Source organism: Myotis yumanensis, unplaced genomic scaffold (genome assembly GCF_028538775.1).
Source record: "Myotis yumanensis isolate MYYU_CA2020_CCGP unplaced genomic scaffold, mMyoYum1.0.hap1 SCAF_2, whole genome shotgun sequence".
NCBI classification, from domain to species: Eukaryota; Metazoa; Chordata; class Mammalia; order Chiroptera; family Vespertilionidae; genus Myotis; species Myotis yumanensis.
Genome location: NW_027223753.1, coordinates 10800931 through 10821192, shown reverse-complemented (window position 1 = coordinate 10821192; position 20262 = coordinate 10800931). Strand labels below are relative to the sequence as shown.

At 58.0% G+C, this 20262-nt stretch overlaps 1 protein-coding gene across 2 annotated transcripts in view; it reads right to left on the bottom strand.

Moving 5' to 3' along the window:
- The window catches only part of PAX7 (paired box 7), a 94530-nt gene extending 82520 nt beyond the window's left edge, over positions 1 to 12010 (bottom strand). The window contains exons 1-4 of one of the 2 annotated variants that reach the window (XM_070403147.1): positions 11814 to 12010; positions 9038 to 9273; positions 8338 to 8467; positions 7342 to 7476 (exon numbers count right to left, since the gene is read on the bottom strand). In XM_070403147.1, coding sequence (XP_070259248.1) covers positions 7342 to 7476; positions 8338 to 8467; positions 9038 to 9273; positions 11814 to 11898 — 586 coding nt within the window. In that variant the 5' untranslated portion in view covers positions 11899 to 12010. The remainder of the gene's footprint in view (positions 1 to 7341; positions 7477 to 8337; positions 8468 to 9037; positions 9274 to 11813) is intronic. The other variant, XM_070403148.1, reaches the window with a different exon arrangement.
- Positions 12011 to 20262: the final 8252 nt, after the last annotated feature.

Below are 20262 nucleotides of genomic sequence, written 5' to 3'. Positions count from 1 at the left end.
CGCCATCCTTTCCAAAACTGACAACTTAGAAGGGGCGGGCCCAAAAAAAACGGAAGGAGGCGAGCCTCGCTGCTCCGGCGAAAACTGGCCTGGCCTGTTTCCTTAGCGTTATTCGGCGACGCTCTAAGTAACGGTTCCCGCCCCCCTCGCTCCGAGCCCCAGCAGAGGCGGGCGCGCAGGCCGGCCCCTTCCCCGCGCCTCGGGTCCCCACCTGGGAGCCGGCCTCCTCCCGCCCCGCCGGCCCGACTCTCTCGCCTCTAATTAAGCGGCGGGATCGCAGCGAGCCGCCGGGCCGCGCTGTAATGTGATGAACTGCCTTTGTGCCGGTGTCACCGAAAGCGCTTTCCGATAAGGGGCAGCCGCGGAGGATCAAAAGGAGGAGCGCGGCGCGCCCGCCTCCCGCCGCCCGGCTCTGCGCGCTCTCCCGCGGACTGACTCTGGGACCCTCGGCCTCCCCGGAGGTGCCCGTTCCGGGGCCAGCCTTTGGGCGACTCTGTGTCTCTTTGTCTTGCTTCCAGCTGCCCCAGCCTCTCTCGGCCTCTCGGCCTTTCTCGGCGTCTGCAAACGCTCTCCCGCGCTCGGTCTTCCTCTCTCGGAACCTGCGCGCGCTGCTCTCCCTCCTCACGCTCTCCTCCTCCTCTCGGACTCTCTTCCGTCCCACCTCTGTGCTCCCCGGCCTCTGCCCATTCCGCTCTTGGTCTCCACCAGGGGTCAGGCCCAGCGCACGCCCGGGGCCCAGGCACCCAAGTCTTGGAAACGTCCATTAGATCGCCAGGGGCCCTGTGCAACCCACCCTCACTCCGCTGCCCCGTGGACGGCCAGGTGGGCTCCAGGGGCGCCCGGAGCGTGCCTTGGGGAGCCCACAACCTCCCCTCCTCCTTCCCGAGGCTGCCGGGCCCCGGCGCCTTCCTCTCCCCCAGGGCTGAAGGTCTAAGTGCAGCCGAGCCCCCTTTTAACATTCCCGTCCTTACACCCCTTCCTTTGGCTCTGGCTTCCCCTTTGCCCTCGACCCCTCTCTTCCTCCTCCAGGCCCCTCCTCCCCTCGCAGGCTCCGCGCGCCTCTCGGACCCCTTCCCCGCGTCGCCGCCCCTTCCCCGCCACTTTGTTTGAAGTTCTGGAGAGATCTGTCTCCTCGTGGCGAAGTTTCCCCCTTAGGTCACCGTTCTGCCTTGATTCGATTTGGGAAGGCGAGTTCCCTCCCTCCCCCTGCGCGACCCCAGCCAGGGCCGGGCGCGCCGAGCAGGTCAGAAAGCACTGACCCCACTTCCACCTTTTCCTCTTTTCAGTCCAGTTGGGGGAAGGGAAGGCTTAGGGCGGCCAAACCCGAGGGGGGCGTCCTAACCTTCCAGTCCCCTCCCCCCTCCCCCCTCCCCAACGGGGCTTCCTAATCACCTCATTAGTCTGGAGCGGGGGAGGGAGAAGAGCTATTTTTTTTTTCTGGAATTCATGGAATGTGCCCCCCTTTGTCTTGGCCTCCAGGGCCCCCAAAGTCCCTGGAGAACCTCCCCTTTGGGGTTTCTATTCTGTGCTCTTCATAGCAGGAAGGCTTCCCCGCACCAGGCCCCCTCTCTTCTGGGGGTGATTCTGTCTGGCTTTAGAGCAGACACTTCCAGGGCCTGAACCAGGGGCCCTTGTACCTTTCGTGTTTGGATCCTGGGGTTCCCCTCGGGGTTGAAGTCTCATCAGCTTTGCTGATGATGGCAAATAGGAACCCGAAAGAGGCAACCTGGAGGGAAATCTCATTTGCTCTGCCCTCGCGCCCTCGATGAAACTATGTTTTTATATCATATCATATATCATGTAACGTGTAACAACGATCATTTTCAAAAATTCTTTTTTTAAAAAGCCCATATAATCACCTTACTGCTTTAAGGCGACTGTTATATGTGCTTTTAAATCCTTCCATGTAAATGCCACTGAAAAATTTGGAAAGCTGTGAAGGGGGGGGGTGGGGAGGGGGCGTTAATCCGGGTTTACCGCGCGATGCCGGTTTAGGACGGGGTTAGCCTGATGGCGTTATCTCTTCCCAACATTTGAGAGCCCATATTTCACCCGGCCAAGTAGCGCGGAGAGCAGCGCAGATGGCCGCCGCGGTCGCGCCTCGGGAAAATGTGTTATTAATATCTAAATAACTTCCCAGGACTGTCTGTAAATCTCCCTCCGCCGTTCCGAGGGATGGATTCGTTTGAAGTCTTCCCCCGGCCTCCTCTTCTCAATGTCTCTCTCTCTTCTTCTTCTTCTTAGCCAGGCTTATTTCCAACTGGTAAATATCTAATTCCTTGAACTGCTGTGCCGAGCGCGGGAGTCTTTTAGGTCCAAACGCGCCTGCAAACAGCCGGTGTGTGTGGTGCTGCGCGCCGCCGCCGCCGGGAGGTGAGCGTAAAACTCGTAAAACTCGCGGGCCGGACAGCGGGGCACCCCACCCCGCTGAGAAATGCGCTGGGGAGCAGGGGGCTGCGCTAGGACCTCCGTCTGGCAGCCGAGCCCTTCCCAGGTGCGCCCCCGGGGGCCCTCTTCTGGTTCCCAGTGGAGTCCCAGCGGCACCCCCCAACAGACGGCTCTGCAAGGCTCGGCTGAGGTCCCCCACTCCACCCCCAGCGCCCCAACCTGCAAGGGCTCCTCGGGTCTCTGGGGCGGATAATTACGCGCCGCTCGCCTGTTCGCCCTTGTTTAAAGTTTGTTTTCTAAACGTCTATTAGATTATATTCCTTCATTCCCCCTCCAACCTTATCTCTTCCCGTCTCTTCTCTCCCGGCCCCCCGTCACACTCCATTTAGGCACGAGTTTATCTGGCAAACAGCGGACTTTGTTTATTTGCCGCGGGTTCTGGGGCTGCCAGCGAGCGAGCGCCAGTGTTTGCCTTTGTAATAGTTATCTCATTGTTGTTCTTCCTCGGTCTCCGCTCCCTCCTCCCCTCTCCCCCCCACTCTCTCTTCTTCGGTTGGGGGGGAGGATGGAGGGAAGAAAGGGGGCGTCGTGTCTGCCCCGCCTCGACTCGCCAGGAGCCGCCTCCCCCAGGGATATTCCTCCCAAGCACAGCTCCCCTCGGCTCACCCCTTCCACCCCCATCGCGCGGGCCTCCCCCTCGGGTTTCACTGAATATCCACCACCCAGCGCCGCCTAAAGCCGGGGAATCGCCCGGCGCCCTCCCGCCTTCCTCCGCGCCCCCATTATGCGAAGCTGATCCCACTTTGAACAGCCTCAAATCCCGCCTGGACTCCGTTTGATTAGATTGCCAACCCGGGGTAATCCTTTGATTTGGTGGAGTGTCAATTACCTTTCTCTAAACACACATTTACGGAGGAGGGAACTTGTTGGTTTAAATCAATGCCGCTTGTTTCTTGATAAATGGACTATCTTCTCTCCTCCCTGGCTCCCTCTCCCAAGGCCCCTCTCCCTCCGGGTCCCCTCCCCTTCCCTCCCCGGCCCCGTCCTCTCCTACCCGGTAAACAATGCCCCTTCCAGGTGTGAAGAAGCCGAGGAGAAGGCGGCGTGGGCTGAGGGGAGCCGTACCCCCCCTCCCCCCATTCATTCGCTCCCCCGGAGCCTAATTAAATTTGGCAGGTCCTTGTACACACAATCAAAACAGCTTCCTCCTGTGTAGCAAACGACCGAAAACCGCATTAGCAGCTACCGCCGCTGCCAAATTAAATTGTTTCCCACCTCCTTTTACAAGTGTCTAAAGCCGGCACTCCCGGCTCTCCCTCCTTCAGGAGTCTCCTCCGTCACTTCCCACTCCACACCTGTACGTTTGCTGCTTTCAACATCGATGAAGGGAAAAGGCAGCGAAACACACACCTGCCTCTCTCTCTCAGGCACACACCTGGGCCCCCACTCAGGTGGCCATTGGTAAGGGGGAAGCCGGCACATTCTCGGGTGGACTTTGGGGACCTCCCCCCCCCCCCCAGGAAAAGGCACAGTCCTGTTTTTTAATCTTGTTACTTTTTCCCTGGTTTCCTATTCATTGAGACCCTGCTGGGCTTTCTGCTTTAGAGAACAGTGTGGAGCCCGTGTCTGATCTGGTCCATTTCAGCCTAAGTTTGTACAGTGCCAGATGCTTGCTGGAGGCTTTGGTGTTCTTATTGCTTATTGCCATTATTATTACTATTACTATTATTACTATTATTCATTTCTTCCCATTCACTCTGTCAGTTCCCAGAAGAATGGTTTGATTCTGTGCAAACGCCTCTCAAATTTCCTACAAGAGACTCAGGAAAATCTTGTTCTTTCTCATCCCTTCTCAAACCCTTTCCTGGTTGGGTCCCCGGGCCTGTCCGTCCCCTGATCCTCAGAGAAGGAGCATGGAGGGAAGTCTGAGCGGCTGAGGGCTGTGAACTGTCCACTCCCCTCTCCAGGTGACCAGAGCTTGGCCGGAGCCCCTACGCGCATCGGGCTGCAGATCCTCACAACCAACAATCCTAATAACTCAGTCTTAACAAGGATAAGAGCAAAAAAAAAAAAATATGAACAGCTCATGAATATCAGCCCAAGGGGAGCAGGAGTGAGCTGTTCAGAGATGAAAGTGCACAGAAATAAAAGCTCAATTTAATCTGCTTTAAAACCCTTCAACTTAACGTTTGTGCTTCCAACTCTGAGAGTGAGGACTGATTGCGGATAAATAGTTTCTTACCATGCCTGGGAGCTATTACACCCCTCTCCAACACCGCTTCCTATTCAGCAGGCCCAGTTTTCATTACCAGCTCTAATAAGTCTTAACGTTATTAAATGCCAAGCGGATGGTAGGAAAAAGCGGGCTCAGGGAGGGATCTCTCTTTAGCGTTTAAAGAGGAGAGCTCTTAAACCCCTTCTTCCAGGGCTCCCCGCCACGAGTGGGGCAACCCCCGGAGAAAGCATTTGCCCAATGCAAGGAGCCAAAACAAAGTTTGTGGATGTGGGCCCCTCCCCACGCTCTGCCCATGGGGCCTCTCGGCCTCTCCCCACTTGGTTGATAGGGGTGGAGGCTGGGAGGTCTTTTAGCCCCTAACTTGGCCATGAAACTGATGTCTGGGAGCTGGGAGAGAGGTGAATGGTTACAGGTAGGCAGTTCACCCAGGTGCCCACGGACTGGCCCAGGTACCACATTAGGAGCTGATACGATTTGTGCACAGACAAGCAGGCAACCAACCAGCACACAGCCATTTACACTGCACCCCTCTACAATGACACTGCACCCCCACACAGAAGCCCACTGGTTCAGAATACAGCCCTTCGCACTCTGATCCAAGGGCTGATGGGCAAACACCTAGCTCCAGTCGCAATGCCCAACATGCCGACTGTCACTCAGAACTGCAGGGCTTCTCCAAGCCCAGGCCCGCGGCTTTCGTTTCGTTTTGCCACTCCACAGACCCAGTGCCTGTGCCCTCAGCCTTCCCTTCGGAACCGCCAGGCTCCTCCTTCAACCCTGGAGGCCTGGGGCTTCCCGGTCCTGCTGCAGGGAAAACCTCTGTCTAGCGAAGTCGCCCGCCTGTTAGCTGGTTTTATAAACGCCCAGACCCGCACTGAAGCCACTTCGAATGCCTTTGAGTCAAAGGGATTCCCCAAACCACACCATCTTTCCATCCTCTTCCTTTCCCTTTTTTTCTCTCTCTCAAAAGAAATGAGTCTATTGTGCTTCCTCACAGATTGAGTTGGGCATACCCCCACCACATAGACAGACAGACAGGCACACCCCTAAAGTTTCTCCAAATAAAACCAAATCTCCCGGCACTCCACCCAGGGAACCCCTCCCACAAGCGCTGTCTGCTGTGCAGGATTTGGTGGGAAAGATTATTCAAGTTTGATGTCTCCCACCCCACAAAAAAGGAGTCCAACTAAGTACCTTTCCAATACAGACTGAAGTGAGGCCTGGGTCCCTCCCACCAGCACCAGGGGTGCCAGGGCTCTGGGCAACCTCGGGAGAGCCAGGGGCTGCTTGTCAGGCAGGGCCCCTCCCGCTGAAGACCCAGGCCCCTCGGCAGGCCCGGCACAGCGGGGTGTCAGGCACAGCTCGCTCCCTTTCTTCCCTCGCCCTTTTGTCCCTGCCGGACAGGGTTCCACTGGGGGCCCTGAATGTCAATAGCCTGCTCAGTCCCAGCTCCAGCTGCTCTCACAGGGGGCTGCCTCTGCCCCTCTTCCTTCCCCCTCCAACCAGGCCCGTGGGGGCTGGGCCTGGCTGGGCTTTGTCTGTGAAGTTCACCTTCAAGGTTGGGAGAGGCCACTGAGAACTGGAGGGAGACCTGAGCCGGGAGTTCACGGGAGGCAAGGGGCGGGAGGCCTCCACAAACTTCTGGAAGGAAACGCGAATACAATGTGCTCTTTACAAGTTTCTGCCCTTTTCCCAAAGCCACTGTCGTACAGGTTCCCACTGTCCTCCCCACGCGTGTCCTTGGGGACCTGCGTCTTTTCCTGTTGGCCGGCGACTCCGGATCTCCCGCTTCTCTTTCTCCCCACACCCTCACGTAAAGCGGGAACACTCACCACGTCTCAAAGACAACTTGCAGGGGACGAGGGATTGGGGAAGGACTTTCCCTTCTCCTGAAATTTCCTGCCTCAATACAGGACAGAGAAATCCCCTCTCCCAGGCACGCAGGCGCCGGGAGGATGAACGGCTCCTCTAGCTCCCTTCCAGGAAAATCAGAGCCCTGGTTAGGCTCCAGTCCGCCCAGCGGCCGCGCTGACAGGGGGAGAGGGGGTGCAGCGCCCCAATCTCTCCTTTACTGGGATCCTCCTACCCAGGCTCTGGCCCTGAGAGCACCTTAGCAGTGCACCCCTCTGCCTCCCCACTCCGCGCCGCCTCGCTCTGGGCCCTGGCAACGGGGAATGAGAGGCAGCGGCCCACGCGGCCCCGCGCTAATTTTTATTGATTGCGGCGGTCAGTCAGCTGTCAGGCGGGGTTTCAAGGGACCGTTTAGAGAGCGTGTGCGGGTCTGGTTAACAAATTCATTTAGGGAGCCGCAGGCCGGCTCCTCCTTCCTCGCCCCCCGCCCCCCTTGCCCAAGTTTCCTATAAATAATAGATCGACCCAGGGACCCGCAGCCAAAACGCCAGGCCTGGAGGACTCGCGCCCGCCCCGGAGTCCGCGCCCCCTAGGCGCACGGTTGTCGGCGTGCCTTGCAGTAACCTGCAGCCGAGCTCCCCTCACAAAGTAGGCCACCTGCTCCCCGCCCGCCCAGACACACAGAAGGGGCGCCCTCCCCAAACCCTGAGAGGCTCCTGGCTGCTCCGGAGCCACGAGTTCTCCCTCTGCAGTTCTGTCCGCCAGTCTGGGGCACAGAAGCGAAGCACAATCGATTCATCCCTGGCCCGCACCCCAGCGCGTGGGAAACGCGGGCTCGGTCCATGGCCGGCTGCGAGGGTCCCTACCTTTGTCGCCTAGGATGCCATCGATGCTGTGTTTGGCTTTCTTCTCCCCATCGTCTTCTTTCTTGTCCCCTTCGTCGTCCTCCTCTTTCTTCCCGAACTTGATTCTGAGCACACGGCTAATCGAACTCACTAAACCTCAGAAATTCAAAGGCAAAAGAGCGAGTATAAGTTGTTGGGGCGCGGGAGCGGAGCGCGGGCCGCCTGGGCCCTGGGGACAAAGTCCTGAAGCCCCTTCCCCCTAATTCACTGCCCGGGGAGTCACACCCACAGGCCAGCATTTACACCTCCGCCGGGCACGAGCACAGTGTGTCACCCCGTGGGCAAGCCTGACTCACACGGGGCACACACTCAGCGGCAAGACTGGCAGACACAGCCACCTGTGCACTCCTATCCGAACACAGCCTCGCACACACCTGTGCCTTTCACTTCACATACCCTGGGTGCACTCCCGTCCACACCCCCTTCCCCAGGCCTCCCTGGAGGCAGGCCCCGCAGCCCCGGCTGCTGCAGCCACAGGCAGGTGTGTCCCAGCCTTGCCTGCGTGAGGGCCCAGGCACACACTCCCCCGCAGGGAGCCTGGCTCAGGGCCTCCGAATTTGGGACCCACTGATGGCTGGTGGCAACAGACATGGTGACTTGAAGAAGGGGGTCCAGGGAGCCCGCGGACATCAAACCTCCTGGGACAACCCTATCTCCAGGCCATTTCTCTAGGGGAGTGCCAGGGAGCGCTTCTCACCCAATTTGATAAGTAAACTTTTTGCCTCCTCTTTCCTCCCTCCCTCCTTCCCTTCCTTCCTTCTTCCTCCTTCCATCTCCCTTAAGGTTTTGCTTCCCTCCTGTGTCCTCACTGTCTCTCTGCTCTCTTGCTCCCGTTCCCTGCCAACTTTTCTCCAAGTTCCCCCCATCCATCAGCCGCCCCCCGCCCCCCACATGCAGCCAGGATCCCCAGAGCCCTGCAGCCCCGGGCATGCTCTGCTGGCTCAGCTGCCTTCTCACCTGAGGGCACGGTGCTGCGGTCGCAGTGCCCGTCCTTGAGCAGCCGGTCCCGGATCTCCCAGCTGAACATGCCCGGGTTTTCCCGCTTGTACTCCTCAATCTTTTTCTCCACATCCGGGGTCGCCACCTGCTTCAGAGGTGGAGGTGGGAGGGCAGGAGTGGGAAGACGGGGTGGGGGGAGGGAGAGACTTTCAATATCAACTTCCCAAGAGCCCCAGGCCAGGCTGGTGGCTCTGGTAGCCATGCCCTCCTTCTGAAATGGGTTTGTGTCCTTCCCAGGAACCTGTCTGACTCCAAGGAAGGCAGTGGGGTGTGTGTGGGGGGGAGGGAGAGGGGGGGTAGAGGTAATGAAATAGAAACCTACTGGGGACCCACAGAATGCCCCTCCTCACTATTTCAGACAAGACTGAGGGGGAAAGCGTCCCTGGTCTGGGATGGTGACAGGGGGTCGGGACAGATGTAGGAACAGCCCAGGAATGACTCATTGGCCTCAAAGTCCCAGGCAACCTGGGCCCCAGGTATTCCCATCCCTGAGAAACTCAAACAACGGGGAGGGATATCTGGGGTGGGGACAGTGTCCCAGCGAATTTCCCATAAGAAGCCTGTAGTCACCCGGATGGCACAGGGCGGTGAAGGGGCCAGGCCAGGATCCCCGCACCAGGGGAAGGCCTACGCTGGCCGCTCTACGGCAGACACTCACTCTGGGCTTGCTGCCTCCGATGGCCCCAGGCCGGATGGAGCCGGTCTCCTGGTAGCGGCAGAGGATCTTGGAGACGCAGCCGTGGGAGACGCGCAGCTGGCGGGAGATGACGCAGGGCCGGATGCCGTGGTGGGCCATCTCCACGATCTTGTGGCGGATGTGGTTGGGCAGGGGTCGCCCGTTGATGAAGACGCCACCGAGCTGATTGACCCGGCCTTGGCCCAGCGGAGTGGACACTGCGGGCGGGAGGGGAGGAAAGAGAGAGGCACCGGGTGAGGATGCCGAGGAGACCCCGTGCACCCCTTGACTCCAGTGTTTCTTGAGCCCCAAGACCTCTGACATCTCTGAGCTCCCAAGGCTTGGAGCTGTGGCAGTTCAGCCATCAGAAAAAAAAGTCCTGGCGCGGAGGGAGGGTCCTGCAGGGATGGAGAGAGGGTCCTAGCTGGCTGCTAGAGTCCCCGGTGCTGTGAGACCCCAGTCCTGCCACCCTAAGCGGAAGGAGGACACACCTGGAGGGTCTAGACGCCTCTGAGAAGGGCAGGGAGAGACAGAGGGAGAGCCTGGAAGCACCTGGAGGCTCTGGGACCAATGGCTCTCCGGCCCCCAGGGTGCAGCTTGGGCAGCAGTTTCGCCTGCCCCTTAGAGATGCCAGTACCGGGCGAGATGTGGCCCATCCGGTCAGCTCCACACTCCAAGAGGTCAAGAGGGTTCATTCTGTTGGGGGCCAGAAGGGGCTGGTTGATGACTATATTGACACCCCAGTTTGGGCCACTGCCCCTAATGGAATAGCCGAGGGCAGGTGACACGATGCTGTTTCCCGCTGGCTCTGGGGGCACCGGGCTGTCCCTCCCCCGACTCTTCTTGCTTCTAACCTCTCCCAAAGTTCTAATTTCGTTTGGGGACGATTGGGGACATGCTCCACGGTCGGCAGTCTCCTAAATGAGATAGCTGCTGGGCCCCAGAAGTCCGGGGACCGTACCTGCGGGCTCTGGGAGGTGGTACACAGACGGCCAGGGCCCCTGGGGGCGGGGGTGACTTTGGAAACCAGGAAGACAGGCCCTCCTGGTGCGAGCCTGGGAGGGAGACGCCTCGCCTGGAAGCCTTAATGCAAAGTCTACACAGTTTGCTCAGAAGGTTGGGGGACACCCGGTACACTAATCCGGCCTCGATCCCCCCAATTTGGGGACTTGGCGGCTGCGGAGATCCGGCAGATTAGAACGATTTCACAGCCGCCGCCGCGGAGGGAGCCGACGGATAATTGGAAGGGAGGAGGCGAGAAGGGGCTCCGGCTGCCGAGCGGTGCCTACCGCCTCCCCCCTCGCTCTCGCGGTCCCCCCCGCCTCTCTTTGTAAAAGTCGGTGTCTGAAGCCACCCTTGGATTTAATCAGAAATCGTGCGTCGCCAAGTCAGGGTCCCTCGGTCTCCGTGGCGGGATATGCCATTAGCGCTGGAGAGCTCTCGAGCGCCCAACTTTATATTCAAGAGCCTCTTCAGCGACCGGCACTCGGCTCTCCTCAGTATTCTCCGTCATGTTGGGCAAATATTGTTCTAATCCGCCGCGCGTCCTCGGCCGCCGGTTTCCCTTGCATTCGCTACAGGAGAGCGCGTGGCAAATCCCCGGGCCGGGCGCCCTCCCGCCTGCGTGGCCGCTCGCGCGCACTTGATCACGGAGCCACTCTCCTCGCCGGAGTCTAATTCCGAGACCCGCGCCGTCTCGCAGCCGGAGGGTCCGGACCCCCCCTCCTCCCCAGATCGCAGGCTGCCCGCCCGCCCGTCCCCACCCTGCCTCCTCTCCCCAGCCTCACGCACCAGGGGCCTCATAGAATTACAAGAAGAGTAATTAAAAAAAAAAAAAAGCCGCGCCTATCGGTGACACCCTGGGGTTCCTACCCCCAGGAGCTGAGTGACCTCCCAGTTGACAGGTTGAAGACCTTCCATTCGTTAAAAAAAAAAAAAAAAGAAATTAAGAAAGAAAAGAAACGAAAACAAAGACGCTGGAAAGGGTGTGGGCGGCGCGTCCCCAGCGCTCTCCCCGGCCGGGACGGGCTCCTCGCCGGTCCTCTCTGCTCACCCTGGCGCTGGATGTTTGGGGAGGACACATGACAAAGTGAACGCTTCCCCTTGCCTGCCCATCGCGGTGCCTTCTCGCCATGTTGAAGTTCTCTCCTGGGAGGGTTCCCAGAGTTCGGAAACCCGGGTGAAAAGTTTGGCGGGGGTTGGAATTCGTTACTATGTATCATTTCTAATTAGTTGGTATCCAGACCCCAAAGCAGGAGAGTTGCTTGGGCAGAAGCGGATAGCCTTCCCCGTTTAGACATAAACATATCACGCGTGTTGGTATTTCGGAATAAAAGGGATGGGAAGACAACCCGGAGAGGAAAGGAACCATTCAGAACAAGAGCAGAAAGCCTGTCGCTGGGGAACGCGGAGCGCCCGGGAATATCGGAGGGGGCGAAAGTATCTGAAAACGGTGGAAAGAACTGAAATTCACCGGGACCTGACATTTACCAGGAGCCCGAATCTGCCTGTTCAGCTCTGCGGGTGAAGGCCAGAGCCTACGACCCTGGAGGCGGAGGCCGAGGTTCTGTGAAACCAACGCAAAAGCCGACGAGTGTCGGTCCCAGGAACTTCCCGGGTCTGGACCCAGAAGAGAAGGGGACCCCCGTGCTGTCGCGGCGCCGCCACCTCCCCCCCCCCCCGCCCCCGGAGATGGCCACCTCTCCGGGGACCTCCGTGCCCGGCGGAGGAGCGAGGGGAGGCCAGCCCGCGCTCTTACCTTCCAGCGGAAAGCCGGTGCGAGGGTAGTTCTGCCCGGGCGCCGGCCGCATCATCCTCGGTACTGCGCCGGGGAGGCCCGCCATTGTCGCGCGCGCCGGGGACGACTCCGGAGTCGGCAAAAAGCGCTTCCCGTCCTTTCTCTTCACCCCCGCTGCGATCTCTTTCTTTCCTTCTTCTTCTTCTTTTTTTTTTTTCTTAGCCTCGTCCCGCTCCCCTCCCCACGCTCTGCCTACCCCCCCGCCCCCTACCCCGGCTGTAGTCTACGCGTCCAGAAGCCGGGGAGGGGGGTGAGGTGGGGGCGGAGGTTGCGCGGGGAGGGAAGGTGGCGACAAGGAAGTTCAAACAAACAAACACACCAAGCCCAAGTCCGCCTCTGCCCGCTCCGCTTCGCCAGAAGTTGTGCGGGCGGATGCTCCGGGCAGATCCGGGGACGCGGCCGCAGTCCGGGCCCCCAGCCTGGGACGGGCGAGCGCCGCGCTCTCGCGCTCGCGGCCAAAGTTTCTGAGCCGGGAGGCTGCGGAGTGGATTCTTTTTCGTATTTATTTATATATTTATTCTCTCGTCCTCCCTCCCGCCCCCCCCCCCCTCCTCCTCTCCGCACTGGTCTCCACGCCTTTCTCCAGACCACACTCGCTACTCCCTTACGCACCGGCTCCCACACCCCCGCCCCCAGGACACGCGGGGAGGAGAGAAGGTGCCTCTGGGGTTTCGGGGCCAGAGGGGAGGCGACAGGGGATGCCGAGGGCGAGCGAGGGGGCGAGCGGTGCTCCGGGTAAGTTGTGCAAAGTGCTCCCCTGGAGTACGAGGAGGAGGGGGCCGCGCGCAGGAGCTGATAGGTCCCGACTTTTCTTTTATTTATGCGGAGGGAAGGGGGCCAGGGCGGAAGGGAGTCGAGAACCAATAACGAAAAGAAGTCTCCAACCAATTTTTTTTTTACTTCTCTTTTCTAATCCCCGACTCGGCCTGGTTTTGGGGGGAGAATTTGAACTGCCCGTTAAAACCCAGGAAGCAAAGGCCAGGGGTTGGGGGGCGGGCGGAGGGAGGAGAGGGGGTTAACTTTGTCCGAGTGTCTCCTTTTGACGAATGGGTGGCCCCGCGGAGTGCCGGCCCCCGGGGCGCCCACGGCCCCTCGCTCCCGGCGGCGGGCGGGCTGGCTGCAGGGGAATGTCTGCCTCCGGCGGTGGCTCCCCTGGACCCTCGCCTTCTCTCTGGCCTCCCAGGTCAGCGCCCGCTGCCTTTCACATCTCCTTCATTTCACTCGCACACGCAATTTTCCGCGAGTGGGGCCGAGGGTGACTCCAAGGGAGCGATTTACGACTTTCTCTGAAATCGTGTCAGCTCTGAGAGGCTGAGAGTGACTGGCAGGGTCTGGTGCTTAGAAGACTGGGTCTGTGGGGCGTTAGGGACCCCCCCCCCCCATCCATCCCTCATCCTTCCCTGCGCAGCTCCCGAGGGTTAAAACCCCTCACCCTCTTCCGCCTCCCAGGCCACACCCAGAACTCGTTTCCAGCAGGTAGTCGGGTTCCCTGAGGCTGAACCACAAAGGGGTGCCCAGGATCTGGGGGGGGGGGGGTCCCAAGGGGTGGGAGGGAGGGAGCGGGTTAGCACTTGGTACCGCCCTGAGCTCATTAATTCCGAGCTCCTCCGCTCAGAGTTTGGAGGGGGCGCGCCCCAATTGCGCGGTCAGGAGTGGGGGTGGGGTGGCCAGAGAGGCCCCGACATTCTGCGCGCTCCTGGGCCTGAGTGACTGGACGCCCCGGCCTCGGATGGACGCTGAGTCCTGGGGGCGAAACGCCCTCCCAGCGGGGCAGGACGCCAGGGCTGCAGGCCTTTTGTCTCCCCCGGGAAATAGTGTCTCCAGCACAAAATACAATAAAATAAATCCAGCCCCCAGACTCGCCCAGAACCCACAGCCCGCCCCCGCCCGCCCCCTCCCAGAGCTGGGTCCGCCTCGTCCTGGCCTGGGGGGCTTTCCTCAGGCCGGCCCCACTGTGCCCCGCTCCTCCCCTCTTCCTCACCTGTGACCTTTGCCCTCTCAGCATGTGGCACACTCCCTCCTCTGCCCTCTCTCCAGGCACTGGGGGCTCCTCAGGCTCTTGGGGGAGGGGGAGGCCCTCTAGGAATGGGAGCCTACTGGAAGGTATTAAACCCACCCCCTCCGTGGCCCCAGAATTGAAAGGGGGGACACCAGGGTGCCTTGCCCACACCCGGGTACGGGCTGCCTGAGTCATAGGGGTTTTCAGGTCCCTTTCTTCACTCCTGCCCCAGGAGAGACTGAGATGAAAATTTAGGCCGTGTGTGTGTGTGTGTGTGTGTGTGTGTGTGTGTGATGAGGTAGACTTCACATCTCATCTTGCTGGAGGCTCAGGCCTGTCTTGACCTCCAGAGGTAGAGAGGTGGCTCTACAGGGCATGTGCATGCATATACGTGCAGATGTACACAGACATGTGTTACATATGTTGTTCATTCATTCATTCATTCATTCATCCATCACTGACCTCCCTCTGGGCTCAGAAGGATTCAAGGCGCCTCTTCTCTGTATCTGTGGGTGGACGGGCCAGGGTATCTGTGTAGGTGGGTTTGCGTGCAGGGCTGCTGGAGGCTGTGGTCCCGAGGGAGGGCTGTGTTTATAAGTGAGCATCTGTGTCTGTGTTTATGTTCTGGCATCTCTTCCGTGTTGCCTTGGTGTCGCTCCCTGCGCTGTCCAGAGGGTGTAAGTGGTGTTTTGGAGAAAAGACCCCTAGAGCGAACCTGGTGCAGAGGCTGGAAGACGGTCCCTCCTCTCAGCCTTGGCATTGGGCCCCTCTCCCAACTGGGTGGGGTGAGCCTACAGCAGGACCCCGGGATCCAGGGCCCTCCAGCTGGGCACTGGAACCCCAGGCAAGCAGGACCACCTAACCCTTGGCACGGCTCCTGCCCTCCCTGGCAGCCCACTCAGAGTGGCTGGTCAAGTAGCAAGGAGCCGCCCCCCCCTCTTAACAGGCTCCCCCAGACCCAGGGCTGGTGGCGCCAACCCTGCGTGGTCACAGCTTGGGGATTCCGTGGGCTCCCGAGGGGCAGGTGCGGGGGAGGAGGGGGAGGTGTCTGTCGGAATGAGCGTGGCTGGTCTCGCCTGCTGGAGACCAATTTCACAAATGATTTTTGCAACAATTAAGAAGTGTGGCGGGGTGAAATGGCGATTTCACATCCAGCAGGGGAAAGGGGTGCACCTGGGAGCTGGGGCGGCTTCCGCTGGAGGTGGGGGGGATTTCCCCCTCCTCTCAGTCCCCCTTGCTCATCTGCTGGCCCCAGTGCACCCCCATAGAGACAGTAATCAACTCCTAAGACCCCCAATCACTGCTGTTCGCACTGAGCAGCGCCCTCTGCATTGCGGGTGCTGGGCTGGGCCTGGCCTGGAAACTTTTCCCTTCAGCCTCTCATCCTGTTCTCTCTCTCTCTCTCCTCTCTCTCTCCCTGCTGCTTTCCTCCTCCCTCTCCTCTTTCTCTCTCTCTTTCTCACACTCTCTCACAGGCACGCATAACGCCCTTTTCTTTCTCTGTCCCCCCACACTCTATCAGGGGCTCTGCCATCTCTTTTTGTCTCTTTCTCTTTCCTCCTTGTCTTTCTGACTTCTCCCAGCGGCTTCCCCCTCTTGGTCTGTTCATCTCCACCGCCTCCCCCATCTCCATGGTTTCCTGAGGTATGCCCAGCCTCCATGGCTCTGCGGGCTGTAACTCAGCCCTGAATCCCTGGGAGAGCCCGTGTCCCTTGGGGTGGGGCAGAGGCCTTCTAGAGGGGCCCCTCTGCTTTGCCTCTATCTCCGCCTGTCTCTGTCTCTAAAGCACTGCTTCCCAACCTACGTGTCTCTAAAATCCTGATGCCGCCCCCCCCCCCCCCCCCGTGACATATAATTCTTATTATTCAAACAGTGAGCTCCTATTCACGTGGAGGAAGGCTAAAAGGCCATTCACTTGGTCTAAACAAGCTTCCAAAGAACATGGCATCCATGAAAGAGACAAATAAAAGCATAGAAAGACAGTTGAAGTACTGAGGAAGGAATCACCAAGAAATTGTTTTTTAAAAATGAAGTGATATGAAAAAATAGCAAATAAAGTTTCAAAACATATAATAGGGAACTGGAATGCATAAATACAATATATATGTATATACTGAATATGAGGCCCCTAGGACCATAAGAAATGCAAAAAATTCACTATTAATCACTCATTCTCGAATTGCCCCCCCTTAAAAATCAAATTGCCCCCCCCCCCCGTGGGGCGTGTGCCCTATGTTGGGAACCACTGCTCTAAAGGAACATCTCCAGGCTCAGCCCAGCCTGACTCCAGTCCCCCCACCCCCACCCCCAAGTCACCCCATGCTAGTACTCTGGCTGGATAACTATCCCCTACCTCCACCTCTCTCTGTCCTGAGATCTTGCCCCCCCCCCCCTCCAACTTCATTTATAAGGACAACAACAGTGCTAATAGGAAGTCTTTCTCCCAAGTCCCCAAATTGAACCCTCCAAACCCAATTAAAATGGGAAAGAAACACATAGGCCCCAGGATCAGGGGCAAGGCCCAGGGGGACATCAGCCGGGGAGGCTGGCCTTTCTCTCGCTGCTCCGGCCCCAGCCTGTGAGTGATGGAAAGTGTGACACAACTTAGGACCGCTCCTGGGGTCCCTTTTCCCTGCCCCCACGTGGCCAGTGGCCCTTCTCCCAGCCCAAGGGGGAGCGCACTGTTTATTCCAGATCCCTTTCTGAAAGCCATTGCCTAGTAAACCTTCCGTTTAAAGGGTGATCAATTCACCTTGAACACCAGGGGTTTGGATTTCAGCGGGGCCTTTTGCATTTTCAGAGGCTCCGGCCAAAGACATCTACAAATGGAATTATTCCGTCTTCAAATGTTTGATAATGAGAGAGGAGGGGTGGGGTGGGGGTGGGGAGAGGAGTGGAATATCGTGGAACAAAGCACCCTCCGCAGCCTCCCTCCAGGTTCCGGATGCCAGGATTCCTCAGCCTGGCCCCGTTTGAAGGGGCTCCCTTGAAAAAGAACACCTTTGCCAACTCCCCCAATCTTCTGCTACCATTTTTCTCTTACGGAGCAGCATTCTTCGAAGAGAGGCCTTGAAATCTCTGCCCCAACCTGCAGAGGAAGGGAAGGGAAGTGGCAGTGTTTTCTTGCTTGACATTTTTCTCTTCCCCAGAAAAAGAAAATAGACCGTGTGGGGTTCCAGTTCTCAAGGTAAATAACAAGGGCAGTAATAATAACACGGCTTCTCCCAGGCCCACTGCTCAACAGGCTCTCCCGGAGCCGCCTCCTTCCCTTCCTCCTGGCCCTCCCTCCTCCTCCTCCTCCTCCTCCTCCTCCTCCTCCTCCTCCTGATCCTCCTCCTTCTCTCCCTTCCTCCTGGCCATCTCTCCTCCTCCTCCTCCTCCTCCTCCTCCTGATCCTCCTCCTTCTCTCCCTTCCTCTCTTCTTCCCTCTCCTCAGGCTGGTGCTGGGAGCCCTTACCTCCTGAAGTTCCGGAAATCAAGACTGTGAGGTTGAAACTTAGAGAGACACCCAGGAGGTGCCCAGATGCCTCCCGTGCCCACCGTGCCAGGTGGCCAACTGCTGGGACTGCCTCCCCCTCTCCCTGCCCTTGCTCCTCTGGTTTTCTTCTCTCTCTCTCTCTCTCTCTCTCTCTCTCTCTCTCTCTAAATATATTTTTATTGATTTCAGAGAAGGAGGAGAGAGGGAGAGAGAGAGAAACATCAATGATGAGGGAGAATCATTGATCGGCTGCCTCCTGCACGCCCCCGCCGCCCCCCCCCCCCCCATACACACACACACTGGGGCCTGGCATGTGCCCTGACCAGGAATTGAACCATGACCTCCTAGTTTATAGGCTGATGTTCAGCCACTGAGCCATGTTGGCCGGGCATGGATTTTCCTCTCCTGTTACTTTCCCGCTGGCTTTCAGAAGTGCAGTCAAGGCCATCTTCACAGCGCGTTCTCCAATATCTGGAAAAACCCCTCCCCTGCCTATTAATCCCCCTTTCCACTTCGGTGTGGGGAAAGTGCCCCCCGATAGGAGAATGCCCCTCCAATCCGGCCCCAGTCCCCTAAAGGGTGGAAGGGACTGTGTGTGTGTTGGAGTGTATATGTAGGAATATGAGCACTCCTGTATGAGAGCATGTGAGTGTGCCTGTACCTGTACATGTGTGCATGTGTGCATGTATGCATGTGTGTACACAGGATGTATGTGGGTCCACGCAGGTAGCAGGAGGTGGAGGTGCATGTGCAATGGGAATGTGCTCCTGGAACCACTGGAAACCTCCTCCCCAGCTCCCAGCTGCCTGAACAAAAGCCCAAGTGTCAGATCTCACCGGGCTGCCTCCTCTGGCTCCCTTAGATCACTTCTCCAAGTTCAGTTTGCACTGAGTCCAGCGTGAATGGGTGGTAGACTGCACCCTTGGACAATTACCTTATCACAGCCCAACATCTATGGAACCGGCAAAGCATTTTCATGAAACAAATCAAAGGTTGGGGGTGGCTGTCGGCCCAGCGCCTGCTGGCCTGCAGCTCTGGCTGTGCACGGTTCCAGGGAAGCTCACAGCCCAGGCTAACTTTCCCTCCAGGCCCCCAGGCTTTGGGGGGGCAGGATGGGAATTAGGTTGAAAGATCAAACGCTGCCTGGTCCCCACCTCAGATGGGCCGTTGCTGAGGGAAAGCTGATGGAATTGGGTTCTGTGGGTCCCCAGGGCTGGTCTGTCCTTGTCTCCTTGGGAAGCCCCCTCCTCTTCATGGCCCTTGCAGTAGGGAGGGCTCTCTCCCAGGTGCAGCAGAGCTTATTCTACTCCTGCAGCCCACGTGCTATAGCAGATGCTCAATAAATACTTACTGGATGAATGAATGAATGAATGAATGACGACAGCACAAGCAGGGTGTCTGGACTTGGGAAAAGTGGGAGACCTGGGCTTGAATCTTGTGAGGTCAGCAACTTGCCGTAATATCGAACCTTTGCTGTGCCACATGCACACATATGACACATACACACATGCTCAAACAGAACTCAAAACATGGCCCATCATTACAGCCTTAGGCAGCAGGAAGGCCTAGGGCTTGGTCTGCAGTCAGCACTCAACACATGCTGGCCCCCTTGCTTCCTGCTCCCTCTGCAGTCGGCCCGGGGACCGGACCATTTGGTGCTCATCTCTGCAATTCCGTGGCTGGGCTTATGTCTGGAAGAACACAGGGGATGCTCCATAAAGGACTAAGTTGAATGACCATATTACTCTGTGACCCTGGGCACCAGTATAGATAACCAGCCTTTTTGAAGGCCTACCCCATGCCAGGCATCCAACAACCAGCCTGTTTAATCTCAAAGCCTCCCCGTGTGGTGGATACTAGCATCTCCGTTTTACAGAGGCTCAGGGAGGTGTCCAAGGTCAAACAGACCAGTTCAAGGTCAAAGAGTACCAGGTGGTAGGAAAGAGATTTTAACTTCGACTTCTTGGACTCCAAAGCCTGTCCTCTTTCTTGCTCTCATTTCTTTGCCTGCTGCCTCGGTTTCCCCTTTTGTAAACGAGATGAACCCAGCACTGAGCACAGAGATGGACACATGGCGGGCACTCAGAAGGAGCTATTGATTGAACGAATGAAATGGGAACATCCTAATGACCTAATGACCGTAGGTTGGCTCCTGAGTCCATGGGGTGGGGCTGGGGCTGGGAGGGAGCCTTTGAGATGATCTTGTCCAAGGAGTTTGCAGCATCAGGAGCCCACCTCCCTCCTAGGGGCTGAGGAGAAACCACAAGGGCTTTTGTGTGGCCAGAAAGTGCCTAGCCCAGGGGAGGAGGTGGCCGTGTGGGAGCGCTGGGGGCCCTGGTGGATGCCGGTCTTCATTGGAATGTATAGGTGGAAGGCAGTGTGCACTGCATATTTGTCTGGGTGAATTAAAGGCACAATCCCCAGTCCCCAGAGGGAGCAGTGGGCTCATATTTATACATTTAGTCTTACAGGTGTAAAATAGGTTTCCTTTATGCTTATATAATAATTTTTCATTTGAATTTCAAGGCTTTATTCCCTTCTTTGGATTCAAGTCTTCCACCTGAACCCGCTTCTCTCCATAACCATTAATTCCTTCATCATAAAAATGAATTCCATCGTATTCTCTATACTGGCAGTTAGAGCAGATCAAAAAGTGCCGTTGCAAAGGGGCGCCCCCCACTCTTACCCCCCTCCCCCCGCTTCTATCATTGTAGTTTTCAGTTCTCCCGTCTGCCCCACTCCCCACCAATGCTGAGTTTCAGAAACCAGGGCTTGGAGCAGAGAAACTTATTGCTCTCACTTGGGAAGGGGGGTGTACGCTGTAGAATATGCTCTTCAGTTTCAGAAGAACAACAACAACAATAATCATGGTGACTTGGTACTTACGACGAGCCAGACACTTGCGAGGCACTTGGCGTACATCATATCATTAA